Genomic DNA, 19,795 nt, shown 5'->3' with positions numbered 1-19,795 from the left:
TGTGTGTGTGTGTGTGTGTGTGTGTGTGTGTGTGTGTGTGTGTGTGTGTGTGTGTGTGTGTGTGTGTTAGGAGGGAGCTGCCGATGACGTTAGGTTTGTTAGTGATTCTGTTTGAGAAACCCCTAACTTCACTTAGAGATTCTGTAAATGTGCTGCTAGGCTCTTAATGTGTGTGTGTGTGTGTGTGTGTGTGTGTGTGTGTGTGTGTGTGTGTGTGTGTGTGTTAGTAGGCACACGGTTGAGCAGAATAAAATAATGGAGCCAAATCAAAAGTGGAGGAAGCTCCAACTCTGAAAACAAAACTGTGACATTGTGGAAAATGTAAAAACAAACAGTATTCACTGATCTATAAATCTGATAAAACTGCAGTTTATTTACAATAGAACACAGTAAACACATTAAATGATTAAAGAAATTGTACTTTTTAAAAAATAAGATCATTTTGAATATAATGGAAGCAACACATCTGGCAGTTCTTGAAAAAGGCATCTCTCAAGAACATATATTGTTCTAAAACCTGCAAATGTTCTGCATTGATGGAGCCTATGCTATCCATGTCAGAGGCACTAATGTACCCCCATACCATCAGAGAGGCAAGCTTATAAACTGTATGTTGATAATAGGCTGAATGACTCTTGTCTTCTTCAGTACAGAGGATGTGGAATTCATGGTTTCCAAAAAGAAGCTCTAATTTTGATTAATCTGACCACAGAACAGTAACATTTCTGAATGGTGTTTATGTATTGACACTTCTTTGCATGATGGAGCTTTAACTAGCATTTGTGGATGGCACAGCAAACTGTGATCCGTGGAAGCCTTCCTGAGCACGTTCATTCGGTTGGGGTCTATATAAAGTGAAACTTCAATGCTTTGGTATGAATTCCTTCTTATTGTAACTCCACAAGCCCCTATTTCACCATTTTCATAGGTGTTTGTCTGAGATTAATTCATTTTGAGGCTGTCTCTTTAAGGTCAAACAAAAGGGTCTTTATCATGGGGCTACATTTTAGGTAGTGATTATTTAAAATGTAAAAAAAAGTGTAAACATATTTCTGATTAAATAGATGAGTATTTTTCTCCAGTGGGATTGACAAAAGTTAGTTTTACTGAAGATTATCTGACATTATTTATCGCTCCAATAAAGTTGCTTCCTAAACCATAAACTTGAGGTTTTATGAGAAAATTTTGTTTATTGTGGAACACAAACAAATTGCCTCTGGGAACTGTGCCAAAAAACAAACTGTGACTGGAACACTCTGCTGGGTTCATAAAGCTTTCAGAGGAATTTGCTGCTGTGATTCATGTGACACGGACAAACATCAGTTTTCTTCTGGTCACCGCCTGCTGGATTACACCTGCTGCAGGATAACACATCTGCAAGATTACACCTGCTGCAGGATCACATCTGCTGCAGGATTACACCAGCTGCAGAATAACACATCTACTAGATTACACTGGTTGAAGGATTACACAAACTGCTAGATTGCACTGACTGTAGGATTACACCTGCAGCAGATTACACCAGCTGCAGGTTAAATTGGCTGCAGGATTACCTCGGCTGCAGCATTACACTGGCTGCAGATTACAGAAACTGCAGATTACACCAGACGTAGGAGTACACTGGCTGTAGAATTACACCAACTGTAGGATTACCCCAGCTGCAGGATTACACCGGCTGTAGGATTACACCAGCTGCAGGATTACACCTGCTGTAGGATCACACTGACTGCAGGATTACACCAGCTGTAGAATCACACTGACTGCAGGATTACACCAGCTGCAGAATAACACATCTGCAGGATTACACCAGCTGCAGAATAACACATCTGCAGGATTACACCAGCTGCAGAATAACACATCTGCAGAAGGATCACACTGACTGTAGGATTATGCAAGCTGCTGGATTGCACTGGCTGTAGGATTACACCTGCAGCAGATTACACCAGCTGCAGGTTAAACTGGCTGCAGGATTACTCCGGCTTCAGATTACACAAGCTGCAGATTACACAACCTGCAGATTACACCGGACGTAGGAGTACACCAGCTGTAGGATTACACCAGCTGCAGGATTACACCAGCTGTAGGATTACACCAGCTGCAGGATTACACCAGCTGTAGGATTACACCGGATGCAGGATTACACCAGCTGTACGATTACACAAGCAACAGGATTACACCAGCTGCAGGATTACACCAACTATAGGATTACACCGGCTGTAGGATTACACCAGCTACAGGATTACACTGGCTGTAGGGTTACACCAACTGTAGGATTACACCAGTTGCAGGATTACACCAGCTGTAAGATTACACCAGCTGCAGGATTACACCAGCTGCAGGATTACACCAACTGTAGGATTACACCAGTTGCAGGATTACACCAGCTGTAAGATTACACCAGCTGCAGGATTACACCAGCTGCAGGATTACACCAACTGTAGGATTACACCAGTTGCAGGATTACACCAGCTGTAAGATTACACCAGCTGCAGGATTACACCAGCTGCAGGATTACACCAGCTGCAGGATTACACCGGCTGCAGGATAACACCAGCTGCAGGATTACACCAGCTGCAGGATTACACCAGCTGTAGGATTACACCAGCTGCAGGATTACACCGGCTGTAAGATTACACCAGCTGCAGGATTACACCAGCTGCAGGATTACACCAGCTGCAGGATTCATGAAGAATAATCTCTCAGAGGAAATGACTCAGCCTAAATGTATAAAAACAGTTTTTGTCTGACCTGAAGTCGTTGTTCTCTCCTCCTGCTCGTTCAGGCTGAACCTGGCTCTGCCTGGAGCTCCCAGGGGACAGGCTCTTCTGTGACTGAGGACTCAGCTCCGGTTTGGGACTAAGACTGTGGGTCAGATTAGGATTGGACAGATTGCTGGGAGAGGCGTCCAGGCAAAGTTGGGGACTTTGTGGACAGCTGAGAGGGAACGAAGGCTCTGATGTGGAATGTGACAAGACGTTGGTACTCTGAGGTCCCGGGATGCAAACTGGGATCAGATCTATGTCCTCAGAGAACTCCGGTGGGACTCTGGGGGGCCTCGAAGCGGCTTTAGTTCCAAGAGCGGTCGGTCTGGGCCGGCTGATGCATACGAGTCCTGGAGTGGACACGAGCTTCTGCTGCTCCGCCTGCATGGGAGCCTGGTGTCTGAGCAGGTCAGGTGAGCTGAATACAGGTGGCTCCTGGACTGCAGGCCGTGAAGCTGGACTCGGTCTGGGACTGGGCTGCACTTTAGGACCACAAGGGTCTGTGCTGATGTCTTTCTGTGACTGGCAATCCATCAACCTGCAGAATCAATGAACATAAAAAAGAGTCAGCATCAAAGATTTATTCCTCATTTTAAAAAGAACAAAGTGACACCAGATTATATTCCCACGAGTTCCAAGGAGCCAGTTTTAGATTATGTCCTGGATTACATAAACTGCCTTGTGCTAATTAACTCTTGACCCTTTCACAAAAGGAGAAAAATGAAGGTTTTGGAGCATAAAACACACGCCAGGTCACAGAGAGGAGGGTGAAATTACATCAAAGGAGGACAGCCTGCCACCATTTTGCTTCCTGCCCCACAGAGACATCAAACACCTCTCTGTTAATAATTTACACCATTTTAATGTGTCTTTCTCTTCTAACTCACAAGCACAGCTGCAGCCTGCAGGACAGAGCTGCGAGGACACAGGATCCACTTTCTAAACTTTCAGACACACAACAAAAACAAGTGGGCCTGGGTCACATTTCAGTCCAGGAGCTTGCAAGACTGAGACAGGGCTCCATGTTCAATAGGTAAAAATAAAATAAAATAAAATAAAATAAAATAAAGCGATGTCCTACAGAACAAATTTCTTACCTTTGCGTTTTTTTTTAATCCAAGGTGAACAGCAAGGGTGGCACCAGAAACTCACAGAAGTGATAAGCACCGGTCCAAACCACCAGACTGCCCCGGCAGGATCGATTAATGGACCGGAGCCTGCAGCAGGACGGACCCGTCGGTACCGCGGACAGCGCACGCCTCGTCACGGTGCCGTCAGTCCCCCGCCGTGGACCCGGGCAGTCAGGACAGACAGCTGTCACGCATCACGCGCCTCCTGCATGTTGATGTTTGTGGTTTATGATCCCGCTGCGTGTGTTGTGTTGTATCTGAATGTGTGTGTGTGAGTGTGTGTGTGTGTATTCGGAGCAGCATGCGCACTCTCCGGACGCAGCATCCCCGGCGCACCGACCCGTCTCCCTCCATGTCCCTCCTTCCCCAGCTGAAAAGTGTCGTAGGGGCGGGCAGAGAAATGAGCGCCTGTCCTTCAGTGACGCATGAATCCGACAGGAGTGCGTCACTGATGGGAGAATTGATCACCTTATCAATAACCTATAATTAACATTTCACTTTGGCAAAACAACTCAGCTCATTATTTATATCCCAGTGTTTTTAAACATATAAACAATTTAACAAGACAGGAAAACATAATATGATTATTTTAAATTAAATTTAACTGAAAAGGGCTGTTAGATATTAAACTAACTTAAAAGTTTCATATGTATGAATGAGATTTAATGTTATAATGATCTGTTAATGTTTATAATTAATAATTATTTAGAGAAATCAAGTTTTTAAGATATACAGTATGTGCTGCTGAAATGAAACTTGGAGTGACTTGTTAAGCTAAGAAACAAAGCTCAGCTAAAAGCTAAAAGAAACAAAATGCTAGCTTAAAGTAACAAAACAAAAGCTAAAAGCTACAAGTATCAAAGCTAAAGGGAAACATTTTTGAAAAAGGCCTAGAATTAGCAAATCTAAAACCTAAATTTGCCAAAGACAAGAATACAGCAAATGTGCAGAAGGTTAGTTTAAAAAGTAGAAAAGAAAAGCTAAAAATAAAACTAAAAGTAGCCAAAGGCTAACTAAAAGCAAAAGGTAGCAAAACGTTTTCTAAAAATAAAAAGCAGGATGATATAATTAAAGTAGCTAAAAGCCATGTAAAGGTTAAAAATAACAGAAGTCTTGTTAAAAGTGAGGCTATAGCTTGGTAAAAGTAGTAGAAAAATAAAAGATTAAAGTTTCAATTATATCTTCCATAAGGATGTGATCTGAACCGATTTTTACTTGGCGATACGGATGTTTTTGCTTTCCACTTGATGATATTTTTTTATTGACAGCTTGAATAATTATTTGTTACTAACATTAATCCTGTTACTGAGGTGTCCCTGAACAATACAAGTCTTTTCACACAAGTTAAGGAGCTTCTCTGGCACCAAATCAAGGTTTTAAAACCTCCAAATATCTGCTGTTTAGAGGGCTATAACTACACTTAATCCTGTTTTTACAGTACGACACAGGACAGGACTTAGCTGGACATCTCCTCCTACCGCCTGGAATGTTTTTCATTCTGAATGAGACTTTTCCATGAAGGACTCCAAATAGTTTAAAGATGAACTTGTAGCTCTTCAACAGACTGATGAGGAGCAACAGTTGTTTATTTGAGGTCATTCCTGGTGTTTTTCTTTCTGGCACAAAATGCAACAGAAATATTAGACAAGGTGAGTTTCATATTTTCAGTTTTTGGGTGAATCGCTGACGTTAGTGTTGTTGATAAGTTAGTTTTGTTCAAAACGTGACCTGTTTTTAGCTGCAGTATATCTTGCAGAAACAGTACCATACCTAATCCTGAAACTGTTTCATTCTTGGCACAAATTTTGAGTTTCCTGTCGACAGTTAACCTGCTCCATTTATAGCAAGGTGTTTGGGGTAAATCACAAACATTTCATTCATTTATAATCATTTATTTACTGGACCTTAAATTCAAAAACTCTCAGCTTCATCGTGGTGATCACATTAATCCAGATGTGTAATCTCAGCGGAATGAAGGGATTTTAAGCAACAGCTGTTCACACTGACACCAATAATTCTCTGCTAGCAGGAAAACTAATCCAGATGTTACCCATAAATCTCTGTGGATTTACCCTCCAGTGGCTTGGGTTGTAAATATTTAGCTAAAAGACAGAAGCGACATCTCTCAGACCTCACATCGGGGCCAGTAAATGATCTGTTTTATTACTTCAAAATGACTCCTGAGAGCCGCTGTCTGACACTAAGGTCGCTTTTTAGTTTTGACAAGACCCTTCTCCACCAGGCAGCGGTAAAACTCCTGGATGTACGTGTACACACACTTCCAATCCGGCTCCCTCATCCGGACCAGGTCATCAGCATCCAGCAGAGGGGGGCAGCCTGCCAACCTCCTGGAGACAGGATGTCAATAAAAGACAGCTTAAGATGAACGATGGTTCAGAAAAGGTGTAATAAAGCCGTTTTTGATTGACTGAGAGCCGCTCACTCTGCGGTGCTGAACGCCAGCTGGAAGTTGTCTCTGGGCTTGTTGGGGTTGAGGATGGAGTACTCAAAGGCGTCGGGGAAGAATCGGTGCACCAAGGCGCAGAAGGCGATCCCGTCTTTCCAACTGGAGGAGAAGTTCTGGATGTCCACTCCCTGTTTTAAAACCCAGAGCTGAGTTCAGGCTTCGGGGACAGAGCTGCGTGTGCGACTCAGACAGATAATAAATCATCGACGAAGCTCGCAGGGAGATATTTCTACCTCATATGGTTCTGTTTTGGCCCGGCACCAGTCCAGAAGCATTTGTTTGACATTTTTAGCGTTGGGTGCTTCAGACGAAGTACATTTCTGGGGAAAGGCGGCAGCGGAACTCTCTCTGTTGAGCAGAGGAGACGAAAACAAAAGTTATCTTGTACACAGCATTAAAATACCACAGTTAAAATAATACTGATTCTTTTTTACACAGCTGACAAAACTAAAATATTTAAATGTCTTGAGAAATACAAAGTCGTAACCATTTTAGTAATAATTTAAAATAACTGCATGCTCAGTCTCCTGTCAGTTATCATGTTCATTGCTCTGAATGACACTTCAGATTTTTAACTCATCTGTTATACTGACTCAGTTATAGCCATTTTTGTGTGGCTAAAATCAATTAGCTGTGGTAGCCATCTTCAGCTGGACTGACTCCAAAAGCTAATCAGTTGCAGATGCACGTCCAGTGATTCTTAACTCAAAGTTTTATTGAAATTCATTCAGTGGCCCATGAGATATTTTGCTAACAGACAAACAAGATCGACTCCAACAGTTAATGCTAAAGTTTTAAGCAAAAATCCCGCACAATTTGCAGCCCTCTGAAATATGTGTTGTGAAAGACTCCCTACTAATACTGCACCAAATTTTGCCACAATACTTGTAAAATTGGCTGAATTATTGCTATGTTTACGTTTTATGATGTCAGTTAGGTATGGTGGCCATCTTGATTACAATTGACTCCAAAAATTAATCAGCTTTAGAGGAACATCCAATGATTATTTCCTGAAAGTTTCAGCAAAATATGTTGAGTGATTCATGAGATATTTTGCTAACATACGGACAGAGTTTATGCTAATAGTTATTGCAGATGTTAGTTTAGCACTCAGAGTCTCAAAGCTTAGTCTCAGCTATTCCCACACCAAATTTTAGATTTTTGTCTGTAAAATTGTAAAAACAACATGGCTCCACCTTTAATAAACACAGGAGTGGACTCACCTGACTGCTGTTTTGTTCCCTGGAGTGGAGGATGCTGGCTGGCCTGCAGGCTCTGACAACATGAACAGAGTTAAATGTGCACAGTTAAAGTGATGTCATCAGAGAGGTGGACTTACTGTGAGCTGAGGGTTGTTGGTTCATGGAGGCTCTTCCAACACTAACTGTTGTTCCACTCTTCTTCAGCTCCTGCTGCCTCACCCCTCGGTCCTGCTCCCGCTTATCTGAGAGGATTCAGACACGGCTGAGCCACGATGTCGTTATCACCTTCAGCTATAAGAACATTAAGGTTTTACCCCTCTTTTTCTTTAGCAGGTCTCTTAACGCTGCGCGAATCATCCTCCTCTCTTCAAAACCAGCTGCACCGTCCAGCTGAAGAGAAAAAACAGATTTTGTAGGAGAGAGTGTTTTAAGATCAAACTGGCATCGTTTGTGCCAGTTTTCTGCTGCTAATATAATAAATTAAAGTTCAAACATTTTCAAAGCTGAAAATGTTTAAGAGCAAAACTGTTCATGTGAGTTAAATTTGAACAGCTGAGTTTTGCTGACAGTATGAAAACAAGACAGCAGCAGAAAAACGTTGAAATTAGCAGACAGATGGTGAACGGAGAGTAAAAAAGCTCACATTGGCAGAAAAAAAGTACAAAACAGTTGCAAGATAGCTAAAACAGCCTAAATTAGCAGAAAAATTGCTTTAAAAATTGCTGAAATTAGCACAAGAGGCAGAGAGAGCATGTTTGCTGAATTAAGCAGTAAAAAGGTGAAATTACCACAAAAAGGCGAATTAAGATGAAAAAAGCTATAATAGCTACGGTGTAGCTAAAAAGGCAAATAAGAAAAACAACAATGAAGCTTAAAAAGCTGAAATTAGCAGAAAAAAGCTAAAATTAGGGGGAAAATTAGTTGAAAGAATCTCAAATTTGTACAAGAAATTAAAAAAAAGCAGAATCAGAACAAAAGGTTTAAAGAACAGTAAAGATTTTAAAGGGTTTTAAGGAAGTTGAAGATAAATCCGTTCCTTTTCAAAGAGAAAAAACATGACAGAAAAAAAGCTTAATAACTGAAAAAGTACAAGTTGCTGAAAAACCAAAAGTCATAGCACCCATGGCCTAAAGGAGCTGAACAGTTTGATTTATGAAATAACAGAAACATTGTTCAATGCTGAAAAATGCTGGAGGAAAAATGGATGATCTCACAATCAGTTGTAGTTTTCAGGTTTTAAACAGGCCATCTCACCATCTTGTTGAGAACTTCTTCATCCTCGATGGAAGCCAGTTTCTCGCTGGTCAGCGGCTCTGATTCACCCCCTGGCTTTGACTCCATGTCTGAAGAGTGAATCTGCTGAGTGAAATCACAAATATTAATATTAAAAAAAAGACAAAAAGCAGAGGTTTTTCTATTTGTAATCAGCTGAGCGCAGCTGTGAGCTTCTTAAACTGCAGCTGTGCAACATCACGCTTGTCTTGCTCAAGTCTTATTTAATGGATTCGAGCAACTTGTTGGCTGTGGCACAGAACACACTGAGAAATGTACAAATATAGTAAAACAATGGAAGACGTCCAGTTCTGAAGGATTCTGATAACAGAGTCAAAACTATGTGCTTCAAGTCTGAGCAAACATTTTCCACCTGACGTTACACGACCAGAAGAACAAAGTGAGGATTATAAAATCCTGACAGGAAGTTGGTGTCTCCATGACTCACCTGTTATCAGGATTCAAACGGTCCTCTCCTGTTGAAGATGCTTGGACTGTACTCTCTCGTCTCCTCCCTGCAAACTTTGCTTAAAACCAGCCCAGCTCTGTATTAAGTACCTCACAGGGATGCATGTTTGGAGAGAGAGAGAGAGAGGGGAGACTGCTTCTACGGACCACCCAAAAATGGGATGAAGGAACACATCAGGTCACATCCATCCACAAGAAGTGTCTTGTTTCTGTTTCCTGGATGATGTCAAAATGCTTCAGAAGTTCAATCTAACAGATGTTTTTACTTGCAGTGGAAAACCGTGTTTACATCATTTAGGCTACAGTGTGCAGCTGGATGGAAAATAAAGGGTTAACGGTGGCTAAAATGTGAGGAGCACTGCCTTATTCAGGCAAAAGGCTGAAGAGTCACTCTGTTTACAAAAATAGAAATAGAACATTTTAAAGAGGACATGAAAAACAGAGTTAGAGACTAAAATCAAACAGACATCTTGAGGGAAATACTAGAAAAGTACATTTAACTTCAGCAGAGATTAGTTAGTGTTTATTATAAAAAGCTTTTATAGAGGCAGAGCTTACAAAGTAGTTTAAAAAGCAGATAAATGGCTCCACCTAGTGGTGAGATCATTGTGACATCAGACAAACTGTTTCTGATTCTGTTTTCTGTGCAGCGATTCCTAAAATATTTTATGTTTTTGATGTTGTGCTGCTAAAAATGGCTGAAAGATGGTTTTCACTGCTGGTTTTTACATTTCTCTGAATTATTCATCATGAGCATCGACTAAATCAACACCATTTTTACACCGAGAGGCTCATTTGTTAAACTGATGAGTTTACTAAGTAGTTTTTTTGCAAAGTTTTGTACTCTTCATATCATAATTTATAGATTAATTTTTTTTACAGAAATTATAAGTGTCGGGTAAAGAAATGCTCTAAATGTGGTGATGAGGTGCTTGGGTTTTGTTTATTTGTTGTTCCAGTCCAATAATTCACACTTTTCTTCTCTACAGGAAGTCCAAATAAGGCATGATGCGAAAGTTTCTCTGTTGAACCAGAATAGTTTCATACCAGCAATCCATGAAAGGAAACACATAATTATAATAAAATAATAACTATTTACATCCAACAAGCATGGCAAACAATCAAAACCAGAAGAGGAGTTTAAAAGTGGCGTCTTGTACATCAGTGCAACAAAAACACAGCAAATAATGTTTTTCGTGAGAACACAGCATTAAAATAAAAATGAAATGCTTCTTTTTCTTGATATAAGTGAACCTGTAAGCTGCATTAAAGAACTGTTAAAACAGCTGAGGGATTTTAGTGTCAAAACACTGGTTTATATTAGGCTTTGTTGAATCTAGAGCCTGATTTATTTATTTATTTAGCTTTATTTCTCAACGGACTTGGAATTTAGGGGAAAAGGTCTTGGATTTACTCATTATCAGTGATTTTTTTTTTACATTAGATCTTAGTAAACAGCACCTTTATAATAAAAATACAGTAGGATTCAAATAAAAGTATTAATGTTAATTTGTAGTGGTGTTGTCAATTTAGAGCTAAAACTAAGTGAGCCATGGTCGCAAAGAAAACCAGCAAAAATCATTTAAAAAAAGCATAAACAGTAAACATTTGACAAACCAAACATGCTGGAGGTCATGTCGGAGGTACAAATAAAGATATTTTCAGTAGCATGAATTCTTCGGTTTGTTTTGTTTTTTTAAAGGGAGAGAAATGAAAACTGATTTAATTTACACATACAGTTTATTGCGAGTGAGGACAAAAACCTCCAGCATTTATAGTCCTTTAAAGTTATGCTGAAAACATTTGCCAACTTTAAAAAAAATCTGACATTGGCACAAACGGAAAGAGACATTTCAACTTTCATTTTTATCTCCTCCACAGAGGGAAAAAGGCTCCTTAGAGAAACTTGACACTAATTAACCAGTGGCGCTGCGAGAAAAAGAGCACACTAATGTCAAATACGTAAATTGGAATAAATCCTTTGAGGCCCCGCCTTTTTAGGTCGGCATTAGAACAAAATCTAGGCCTTCAGTGAGAAAACTACGAGAAAGTGTTCAGCTTTTATCAAAACGTGCTTCTGTAGAGGAGAAGAGATGTCTGGTTGCTCAGAAATGCTCACTTAGTTCATCCTAATTTTAGTGTAAAACCAAAGTTTTAGTCCAACAGCATCAGTTTGATGCTTTGAGCCTAAAACACAAAGAAGAAGCTGCCATAAAAACCCGGTCCCTCACCATGATGGGACATTCAGGTAACAGTATCATAAATAAATCTTATTACAAATTACACCCATTCAAATTCAGGGCAAAGTGCTCTATAAGCTCCAACCAGTCTTAAAGGGATAGTTCAGATTTTTTAGAGGAAGTTTAACAACAATAAGTTACTTGTTGGGCTGAGCGATATGGCTGAAAAATGTATCAAATATAAGCGTTTCATATCAGTCGGTAACAATAATTATTGATTGGTTTTTGTTTATTTGACATAAGGACCAGGAGGAAAAAAGACTGATTAATCCTGCCAAACTGGTGACATGACCCTCCCTCTTTTATTCACAATTTCCTCTTGAGCTGTTGCTCATTTCCTCCTTTCCCTCCACATCAGTGTTTTTTAATATTTAAGCAGTTATGAGGCACAGTGGTGAAACATGAAACTGCTGCTGCGAGTTACTCAGCAGGTTGTTGCTAGCTTAGCAAAGAGTGAGTAAGTTAGCTGGGGTGTGAGCGGTCGAGCGGCTAAAGCCTTTTCCTCTGACTACATCCCCCAGAATGCAGTGCAGTTCTGGATCAAAAATCAGTGAAATTATCAACATTCTAATGGATGTATTTTCTATTAATACTGATCGCATGTTTATGGTGATATACATGTTGATTTTTGATTTATTGCCCAGCCCTTGAAACCTTTCAGTATGGGCGTGAAGCGACACGACCACAAACGAGCAGATAGTGAGGATCCCCCCCACCTCCACTATCTATAACAGGTAAGATGTTAACTGTTCATAATTATTACACCGAACTCTGCTTAAAAATCTGAACTATCGCTTTAACGTCGCTGCAGAAGCTACCCCAGACTCATCTCAGAGTCTTCACAGTGAAGCAGAGTGAGTGAGAGGCTCAGTTCTCCATCAGGTCTGAGTTCAGTGTGCTCATCGTGCATGCAGGCTGACAGGAGAGCTTTACACATGAAACACTAGCAGGGAACATGAAGGCGTCTTTCTCCTTGTGCAGGCTGTGTGATCAGAATTGGCACAGGGAGGGAGGAAGAAAATGTGGTCATGCTCCCCTGTCGACGCAGAGATTTCGGCGTATCCAGCATGTTTCGTTCAACCAAGTCTTCATATTTTCATTTTAATCTATTTTGTCTTCCTGTTTCTTATCAAAAGTCGGCTGATAATTAGTTTCTTCGAACGAATCCTTTCCGGTCGCACCGGGAAACTCCAAATGTTCAGAGCCCTCAGGTTTGGCCCTCCGCGCGTCCAGGTAGCCGACGATGAACTCCGAGTTCTGATAAATGAGCATGCCAGAGAGCGTCAGCACCGCCCCGGCGCAGCTGAGGGCGGACAGCTCGCTGCCGAACAGCAGCTGAGACAGCAGCAAGTTCCCCACCACGTTCAGGTTGCCCAGGATGTGCAGGGTGACGGCCGAGGTGAGCGTGATGACGCAGCAGCTGGCCAGGTTGTACATGACCGAGCCCAGGCAGCTGAGCAGGATGAAGACCCACAGGTGACGGTCGTAATGCAGCGGGGACTCCAGCAGGGCCCAGTTCTCCAAGGCCAGAGCAGCCACCATCAGGATGAGGAAGCTGGGAATGGACATCAGATAGAGCAGGAACACGGAGTTGATCTTCTCCTCCTGAAGCAGAATACCTAAAGGAAACACACACAGGATGTTCAAATTAAACTTGTCTGAGCTCGTCTAATTTATGCATCTGTGCACAGAAAAACCAGCTTCAACTCAACTTTAAATCAAATAAATATTAATAAACAGCTGCATGTTTCAATATGAACATGCTGCTTAGAGAAACTCAACAAAAGCCCAGGCTGGGAGTTTTACCTAATGTTACCTGACTTACTCACATAATGATCTAGTTTGTAAAATATAAATTTACATTGCCCATATTAGCTATTTTATTATTACAAATACAGTACCAAAACATACGACAACTATAGGAGGCAGCTGTACCAGTACCTCCACAACAAAACAAAAACACATTACATACAACAAAAAAAATGCAAATAAAATAAATTGAAAGGCAGCAGAAGAAGAAAAAAATCTTACATCTGCTTCTATTTACAAAAAAATTATAATTTATATTCATTTCAAACAATAAACCAAATAAAACAAAAACAGAAATTCAACTCCTCAAACAGTAACTCATACAAATACAAATTAAACAATTTCATATTTCATTAACAGTCTTGCTTTGATATTTTTTTAAAGGAATTAATTGACCCAATGCTTTTATTTTCCAGATTATTCCATATGCTGGCCGATTCTCACGGGATTAACAACACAGACAATCTCTGTAATTATTACAAATACATGGGGTCCCTAGGTAAAACTAATCCCGTCAGAATATGGACTATAGTCTGAAACCTTTCACTGAAGTACACCTGTCCTTCAAATTTGTTCGGATTTTTGCTTTAACAAACATTTCCCATCAAATTATAGCAGCTTTCCCTTTTAACAAAAGTATATTGGATGTTTGAAGGTAACACATTTTTATGAGCTTTATATATAACCTGCAGATTATATTCAACCGACTCATAAAATTTTAATAATTTTAACTATTGAAACAATGTATTAGAAGAGTGATAGTAATGCTTTCTTGTGATAATTCTTATGGCTCTTTTTTGTAAAATAAAAATAGGGTTAGAGATTGTTTTACACGCATTTCCCCAGACTTCTTTACAATAAATCATATGTGGAACAATTATTGCATTATATAGTATAAATAGTGCTTCATCATTAAATAACTCCTTAACTTTATACAATACTGCAATAGATTTTGCCATTTTGGGACTGGGACTGGTAAAGTATAACACTCGGTCTTATGTTAGTCAAGCTCATAATAATTAAATTACAGGAAGCATTGACATTACTAATAAATTTAAACATCAAATTTCTTAAAAGAGCCTGAAAGGTTTTGAGCCCAGTTGTCACAAAAAGTTGACTAACACTTTCCCATCTCGGCTTCTTCAACAGGAGTCTGAGGCAGTCGTTATATTTAGTGGCTTTAAACTTTGATGTTGAAGAGTTTGCATCGTTTACTTATTATATATACTTATTGATAATTTCATTACATTTTTGGCATCATGAGTTGTTTTGAAATGATTCCAAATTTCAGAATGAAATGCTTCATTTCGAACCAGAAAACGCAACTAAATTTACTTTTTCATGTATTCTGTTACACTTGTTTTGTTAAGGGATTGTTTCTGTGACATTAGCAGACTGTCGCTGTGTTTTTAGAGCTAACAGAAACTTTCAAAGCAAATAAACGCTGACATCAGGCCGTTTGACAGCAGGACGTTATGCAAAACTCCTCTTTGGGAACTTTGTTTAATGTGTCAGAGTGTGTCTGTGTAAAGTAAAAATGCATCAGTACCCTTTTGGAAAAATGCACTTCTGGCAGAAACTACTTGTTTTTTTTTTTTTTTGGCAAATACACGTCTGTATGTGGAACGATTTATCTTTGAACAGGAAGACTTTCACACCAAAAGCGGGTCAGAAAACAAAATACAGACAAATCAACAAGTGGGGAGATGAAAATAGCTTATTGAAACGTGAGACATCAGGGTTTAGTCATGATCGGCTGCGTCTTGTTTACAGTCTGACCTAAACGCGACGGCCGGACTTCAGTGTCCTTACCGGCACACTTATTTAACCTCGTGTGATGAAGAAAACAGTTTCTGCAGTCTGGTGCTGTGTGAGGATTTTGTTTACGTAGCTTTCTGTCTCTTCGCAAAGCAGGAACCGTATTACATAATACTGCTCTATTCTGCTGAGAACAAACACTCATCTACGGTGTAAAAAAACAACCTTTAAAGCAATTTATGCAACAAACCATTCAGCAAGAGTTCCAACTTATGGGTTTATTAATGCTATATTTTCAAAACACCAAACTAAATGTATAAAAAAAGAAAGGAGCATAAAAATATATAATCTATTTCATCATAAACATGATGACTCAGACGTTTCTGACAAGCTTTAACAGACAAACAAGATCAGCCGGTCACCATCATCCACTCACTCAGAGATGTGTTTATGTTTACGTCTTGTTGCCTTGGAACCAGAACAAAGCCTGCTGTAATTCTGCCTAATGACAGGGTGTCTGGACTGTGGAGTGAATCACTGACTTGTAGAACTTTCCGGGACCACATGTGGTTTTTTACTGGAGGAAAACCTTTAAAACACTTTATGATAATAAAACAGTCATTAGTTCTGAACTGTGGTACTCACTCTGCTGGATGGACTTGACACCCCTCAGCATGGTCGCTGCAAACACGAAGAAGCAGCCGGTCTGGTCGAACTGGACCTCTCCCATGATGCTGAAGGACGCCCCCAGGCAGATGGGCATCATGGCCGTGTATTTGAGGATGTGATGCTGCTGGCCCAGGATCAGGGCCGAGATGGCCAGGGTGAAGAGCGGGGTGGTGGTGTAGATCATTTGCGCAAACGACAGTTGCACATAGTTCAGACCCACGTTCCCAAAGGCGATACTAGCACAAAAAGTCAGACTCAGCAGGAACACCTTACATTTTGCACTGGGGGTCAAGTCCTGCTCGGCTGGGCCTCTGTGGCGGACCACCCTCAGCTTGATCAGCCCATAGTCCACCACTATGGCTGTGAGCATGTGCAGCGCTGACAGCAGCAGGGGGTACCTGAAGTTGTAGACTGCGAAGATCCATTTGTTGAGGCTGGAGATGGTGGTGCCGGTCACCAGCCACACAATGACAGCTGACAGCAGATGGAGCATCTCTGCAGGTGGCCTCCTCCGGCTGCCGACTCTCTGTGGACGCTCGCATTTTGAGAAGCCATCGGCGCTGATCATGTTCGTCGCATTGTACTCTCTGTAAGGCAAACACATGCTGATTCCGCTCTCATCTCCAAACGATGCAAACTCTTCAACGTTAAAGTTCAGAGCCACTGCAACCTGCAGCACAGCTGCTTTCCGAATGCGGTCGGATTTTGTTGCAATACGCGATTTCGTAGCACCGCCTATCAACACGTGTTTCTGTTTTGCATGCCTGCCTGGTTGTGTAACTTGCTCCCCGAGTATGGAAAATGACGTTTCCTTCAGCCGGATGAAAAGGGAGGAGGAGAAACCGGCTGGAGAACAGCGCGTCCCTTCGCTGATGAATCGCTACGCTCCTTTTTTACACACCGGCACAAAAGCAGTTCAAAAGCGATGACGACCGGTGAGGAGTTTCTACCTTAAAATGGAGGTAAAAACGTTTTCAGGCGTAAAAATGTTTCACCCTGACCTTCCACCAGACCAAGCGAAATCGAGATGAATATCTTTAACATCCTGTAGTGAGGCATTAGCACCGCTTTGAAGCCGGTGCATGCGCCGGCGTTAAATGGTGCGCACCCAGTGACGAAACAGCGTGATGCACCAAAAACAGCAGCGGGATTGTGAGAATTATTAAAATAAAGACACCTGCCTCTGACTGAACTCTCTTAAAAGCGATAACTTCACTCACAACAACAGGGCTTTAAAAATTAATATCCCAAACGGCACAGCAGCAAACAAAAATGACACTTAAGCCCTCCCGTTAGCTTTAAATAGTAACTTACTTCACCGGCTGATGCTGCCTGTAGTGTAGCTAGCCTAGCTGCTAGGTTATGTTTAGCTAATGGTTATAGTTTCCACCCCTCGTGCGACGTTAGCGCCCACTTGCCTGACGTCAGAGTGCGGCTGCACCTTGCGACACTTCACCAGAGATAACGTCATTGTTTTTACCTTGTTCCCGGAGCGCTGTCAGCATCCTTACCCCCCGTCAGTCGGTCACAGCCATGATGGTGACGGACGCCGCTGTCAGCGCAGTAGAACCCGGCGCGTGCCGGTGTCATAGGGCGGTTTATTTAAAGGGCAACTCCCCCTTTTTTATATGAATAATGTCTGTTTATAAAAGGATGCAGAGCGTGCAGGGAGGGCGACTAAATCCCTGGTGTGTTACTGAATGGTAGTTTTGCTATTACCAACATACTCCATATACACAATTATCTAAATTAAGCTGACATTTTTCAAAACAAGAGCAGATGAACAATACTTGGGAGACAGTTTTGTTTGAGTAAAATGATCTTGTTATTGTAATGATGATGACTACAGCACAGTATGTGTGAAAGAGACGAGATAAAATAAAAAAGAAAATGGTCATAAAAGTTTCTTTATTTGTATGTGCAACAGTGAAGAACAACACATCCTTTACATTATTTGATCTGTATCAAGTCAAATTTTTGAGGTAATAGGGCCCAGAAGGTGAATTCACATCATGTTTTATTGATGACTCATAAACAATTAGCTTGGTGAAAAGGCTTCCCCACTACAGAAGTGCACCAAGCACTCTAAAACCATGCACAGCTACTGTATGTGTCGCTATGGAAACCTTTAGCATGTATCGTACCACAACCTTGTGCTTTATCCAAACAGTGTCTCATTTCATCATCACATCATTAGAGAACAGGCAGAAGTTTGAGTATGAATATTCAAGTAACGTCAAACAATATATTTTAATTGATGTGCTTCTACTTCTAGTGTGTCGTTGCTATTTACAGGCATTAAATAAGCCATCAGTCACACATGTGCACCATGCCATGTTATAATACACAGTAAGGTATAAATAATCAGGTTATTACTGGTTACTTGAAACAAAACTTTCTGTAACAGTTTTCTGGCACTTTACATATCTATTCTTCAACTAACAGGATACAATTACTAAAACACAACACTCGGCTGTTTAAAACACTTTTCTCACTGCTATATCTTGCTGAAATGATTGTTCATTTTGTATTATTGCTGACACACAGTATGTAAATGAAGCAACAAAAGTGAATGCTTCATAGAGTGGGTCATGAAAGGGAGAAAATGTCAGCTAAACCAGATTAGATGAGCGGTTTTTCAGGTTTCTCTGGAGATTATCAAGATTTTGGCTCAACTTATTGTGTCGTCCTGAAGTCATAGAGCTTTCCTCATACTTTATGCAAACATTTGCACTTTGCCTCTTTTCTGACACGTCTCCTAACGTTTGTTGAAGAAAATAATCCCGACACGTTGGTGTTGCCACCATCATGTTTTATTGTAGAGGGAGTGTTAATTTTCCTCCACAGACGGCTGGATGTTGTGGACAAAATTGTTGGTACCCTTTGTTTGATGAAAGAAAAACCCACAATGCTCACAGAAATAAATAACTAAATTACAAAAATGAACAAATGAAAGTCAGACATTGCCTTTCAGCCATGCTTCAACGGAATCTTTTTTTTAATAAATCTTGTAAAACAGGCCTGGACAGAAATGATGTTACCCCTGAATAATGTGACCAAAGGGACATGCTAAATTAGCATCACAGGTGTCTGCAACCTTGTAATCAGTCAGTGGGCCTGTATACAGGGCTGCAGATACTCACTGTGCTGTTTGACATGGTGTGGACCACACTCAACATGGACCAGAGGAAGAGAAGGAGAGCGTTGTCTCAGGAAATTAGAAAGAAAATTATAGACAAGCAGGTTAAAGGTAAAGGTTATAAGACCATCTTCAAGCAGCTTGATGTTCCTGTAACTACAGTTGCACATCTTCAGAAATTTAGATCCATGGGACTGTAGCCAACCTGCCTGGATGTGGCCGCAGGAGGAAAACTGATGACAAATCAAAGACACAGATAATATGAATGATAAAAGAGCCAAGAAAAACTTCTGAAGAGATTAAGATGAACTTCAAGCTCGAGGAAGATCAGTGTCAGATAAAACCATCCATCACTGAGACAAAGTGGACTTAATGGAAGACGACCAAGGAGGTCACCAAATTATAAAAAAGTCTGAATGGAATTTGCCGAACTACATGTTGATAAGCCAGAAAGCTTCAGGGAGAATGTCCTCCAGACAGATGAGACAAAAATTAACTTTTTGGCAAGGCGCATCAGCTCTATGTTCATAGATGGAAAAATGAAGCATATCAAGAAAAGAACACTGTCCCTATTGTGAAACATGGAGGAGGCTCTGTTATCTTCTGGGGCTGCTTTGCTGCATCTGGCACAGAGTGTCTTGAATCTGTGCAGGGTACAATGAAATCTCAAGACTATCAAGGGATTCTAGAGAGAAATGTGCTGTCCAGTGTCACAAAGCTTGGTCATGGCTCTCTCAACACGATAATGACCCAAACAGCTAAAACACCCAAGAACAGCTGAGAGGAAAACACTGGACTATTCTGAAGAGGTCTTCTATGAGCCCTGACCTAAATCCTGTTGAGCATCTTTGGAAGAAGCTGAAACATGCTGTCTGGAAA

General features: G+C 40.8%; 3 protein-coding genes across 6 annotated transcripts in view; all 3 read right to left on the bottom strand.

The window, feature by feature from the left end:
• Positions 1–4,463, bottom strand: part of inpp5ja (inositol polyphosphate-5-phosphatase Ja) — an 11,806-nt gene extending 7,343 nt beyond the window's left edge. Inside the window, exons 1-2 of the mRNA XM_014003804.1 lie at positions 3,860–4,463; positions 2,749–3,300 (exon numbers count right to left, since the gene is read on the bottom strand). Coding sequence (XP_013859258.1) covers positions 2,749–3,296 — 548 coding nt within the window. The 5' untranslated portion in view covers positions 3,297–3,300; positions 3,860–4,463. The remainder of the gene's footprint in view (positions 1–2,748; positions 3,301–3,859) is intronic.
• Positions 4,464–5,768: 1,305 nt separating this feature from the next.
• Positions 5,769–9,552, bottom strand: smtna (smoothelin a). Of its 2 annotated transcripts, none has more exons than XM_014003803.1 (8): positions 9,282–9,552; positions 8,816–8,920; positions 7,876–7,951; positions 7,699–7,803; positions 7,583–7,634; positions 6,593–6,707; positions 6,336–6,487; positions 5,769–6,240 (listed from the first exon to the last, which is right to left on the bottom strand). In XM_014003803.1, the coding sequence occupies exons 2-8, from the start codon at positions 8,900–8,902 to the stop codon at positions 6,093–6,095; spliced, it is 735 nt and encodes a 244-aa protein (XP_013859257.1). In that variant the 5' UTR covers positions 8,903–8,920; positions 9,282–9,552; the 3' UTR covers positions 5,769–6,092. The 2 variants fall into 2 exon arrangements, with proteins under 2 accessions (XP_013859257.1, XP_013859255.1); XM_014003801.1 differs by having other exon boundaries at positions 8,816–8,917; positions 9,282–9,549.
• A 250-nt stretch (positions 9,553–9,802) lies between these two features.
• Positions 9,803–17,355, bottom strand: slc35e4 (solute carrier family 35 member E4). Of its 3 annotated transcripts, none has more exons than XM_014003799.1 (3): positions 17,258–17,355; positions 15,754–16,364; positions 9,803–13,160 (listed from the first exon to the last, which is right to left on the bottom strand). In XM_014003799.1, the coding sequence occupies exons 2-3, from the start codon at positions 16,343–16,345 to the stop codon at positions 12,643–12,645; spliced, it is 1,110 nt and encodes a 369-aa protein (XP_013859253.1). In that variant the 5' UTR covers positions 16,346–16,364; positions 17,258–17,355; the 3' UTR covers positions 9,803–12,642. The 3 variants fall into 3 exon arrangements, with proteins under 3 accessions (XP_013859253.1, XP_013859254.1, XP_013859252.1); XM_014003800.1 differs by lacking the exon at positions 17,258–17,355 and having other exon boundaries at positions 15,754–16,013; positions 16,176–17,240; XM_014003798.1 differs by lacking the exon at positions 17,258–17,355 and having other exon boundaries at positions 15,754–17,239.
• Between the last annotated feature and the right edge of the window lie 2,440 nt (positions 17,356–19,795).

The sequence above is a fragment of the Austrofundulus limnaeus genome, unplaced genomic scaffold (assembly GCF_001266775.1).
Source record: "Austrofundulus limnaeus strain Quisiro unplaced genomic scaffold, Austrofundulus_limnaeus-1.0 Scaffold20, whole genome shotgun sequence".
Taxonomy (NCBI): domain Eukaryota; kingdom Metazoa; phylum Chordata; class Actinopteri; order Cyprinodontiformes; family Rivulidae; genus Austrofundulus; species Austrofundulus limnaeus.
The sequence above is the reverse complement of the archived record's forward strand: the minus strand, read 5'-3'. Positions and strand labels throughout refer to the sequence as shown.

Bases quoted from the DNA above. Each gene is read 5' to 3' on its own strand.
- slc35e4 (XM_014003798.1), bottom strand. From the start codon at position 16,381: ATGTGTTTGCCTTACAGAGAGTACAATGCGACGAACATGATCAGCGCC. The intron at 13,161-15,753 runs GTGAGTACCACA...TGTTTCCTTTAG, and splicing joins TGTCAAGTCCATCCAGCAGA to GTATTCTGCTTCAGGAGGAG.
- smtna (XM_014003803.1), bottom strand. From the start codon at position 8,902: ATGGAGTCAAAGCCAGGGGGTGAATCAGAGCCGCTGACCAGCGAGAAA. The intron at 7,804-7,875 runs GTAAAACCTTAA...GAATCCTCTCAG, and splicing joins CCTGCTAAAGAAAAAGAGGG to ATAAGCGGGAGCAGGACCGA. The intron at 7,635-7,698 runs GTAAGTCCACCT...TCATGTTGTCAG, and splicing joins CCAACAACCCTCAGCTCACA to AGCCTGCAGGCCAGCCAGCA.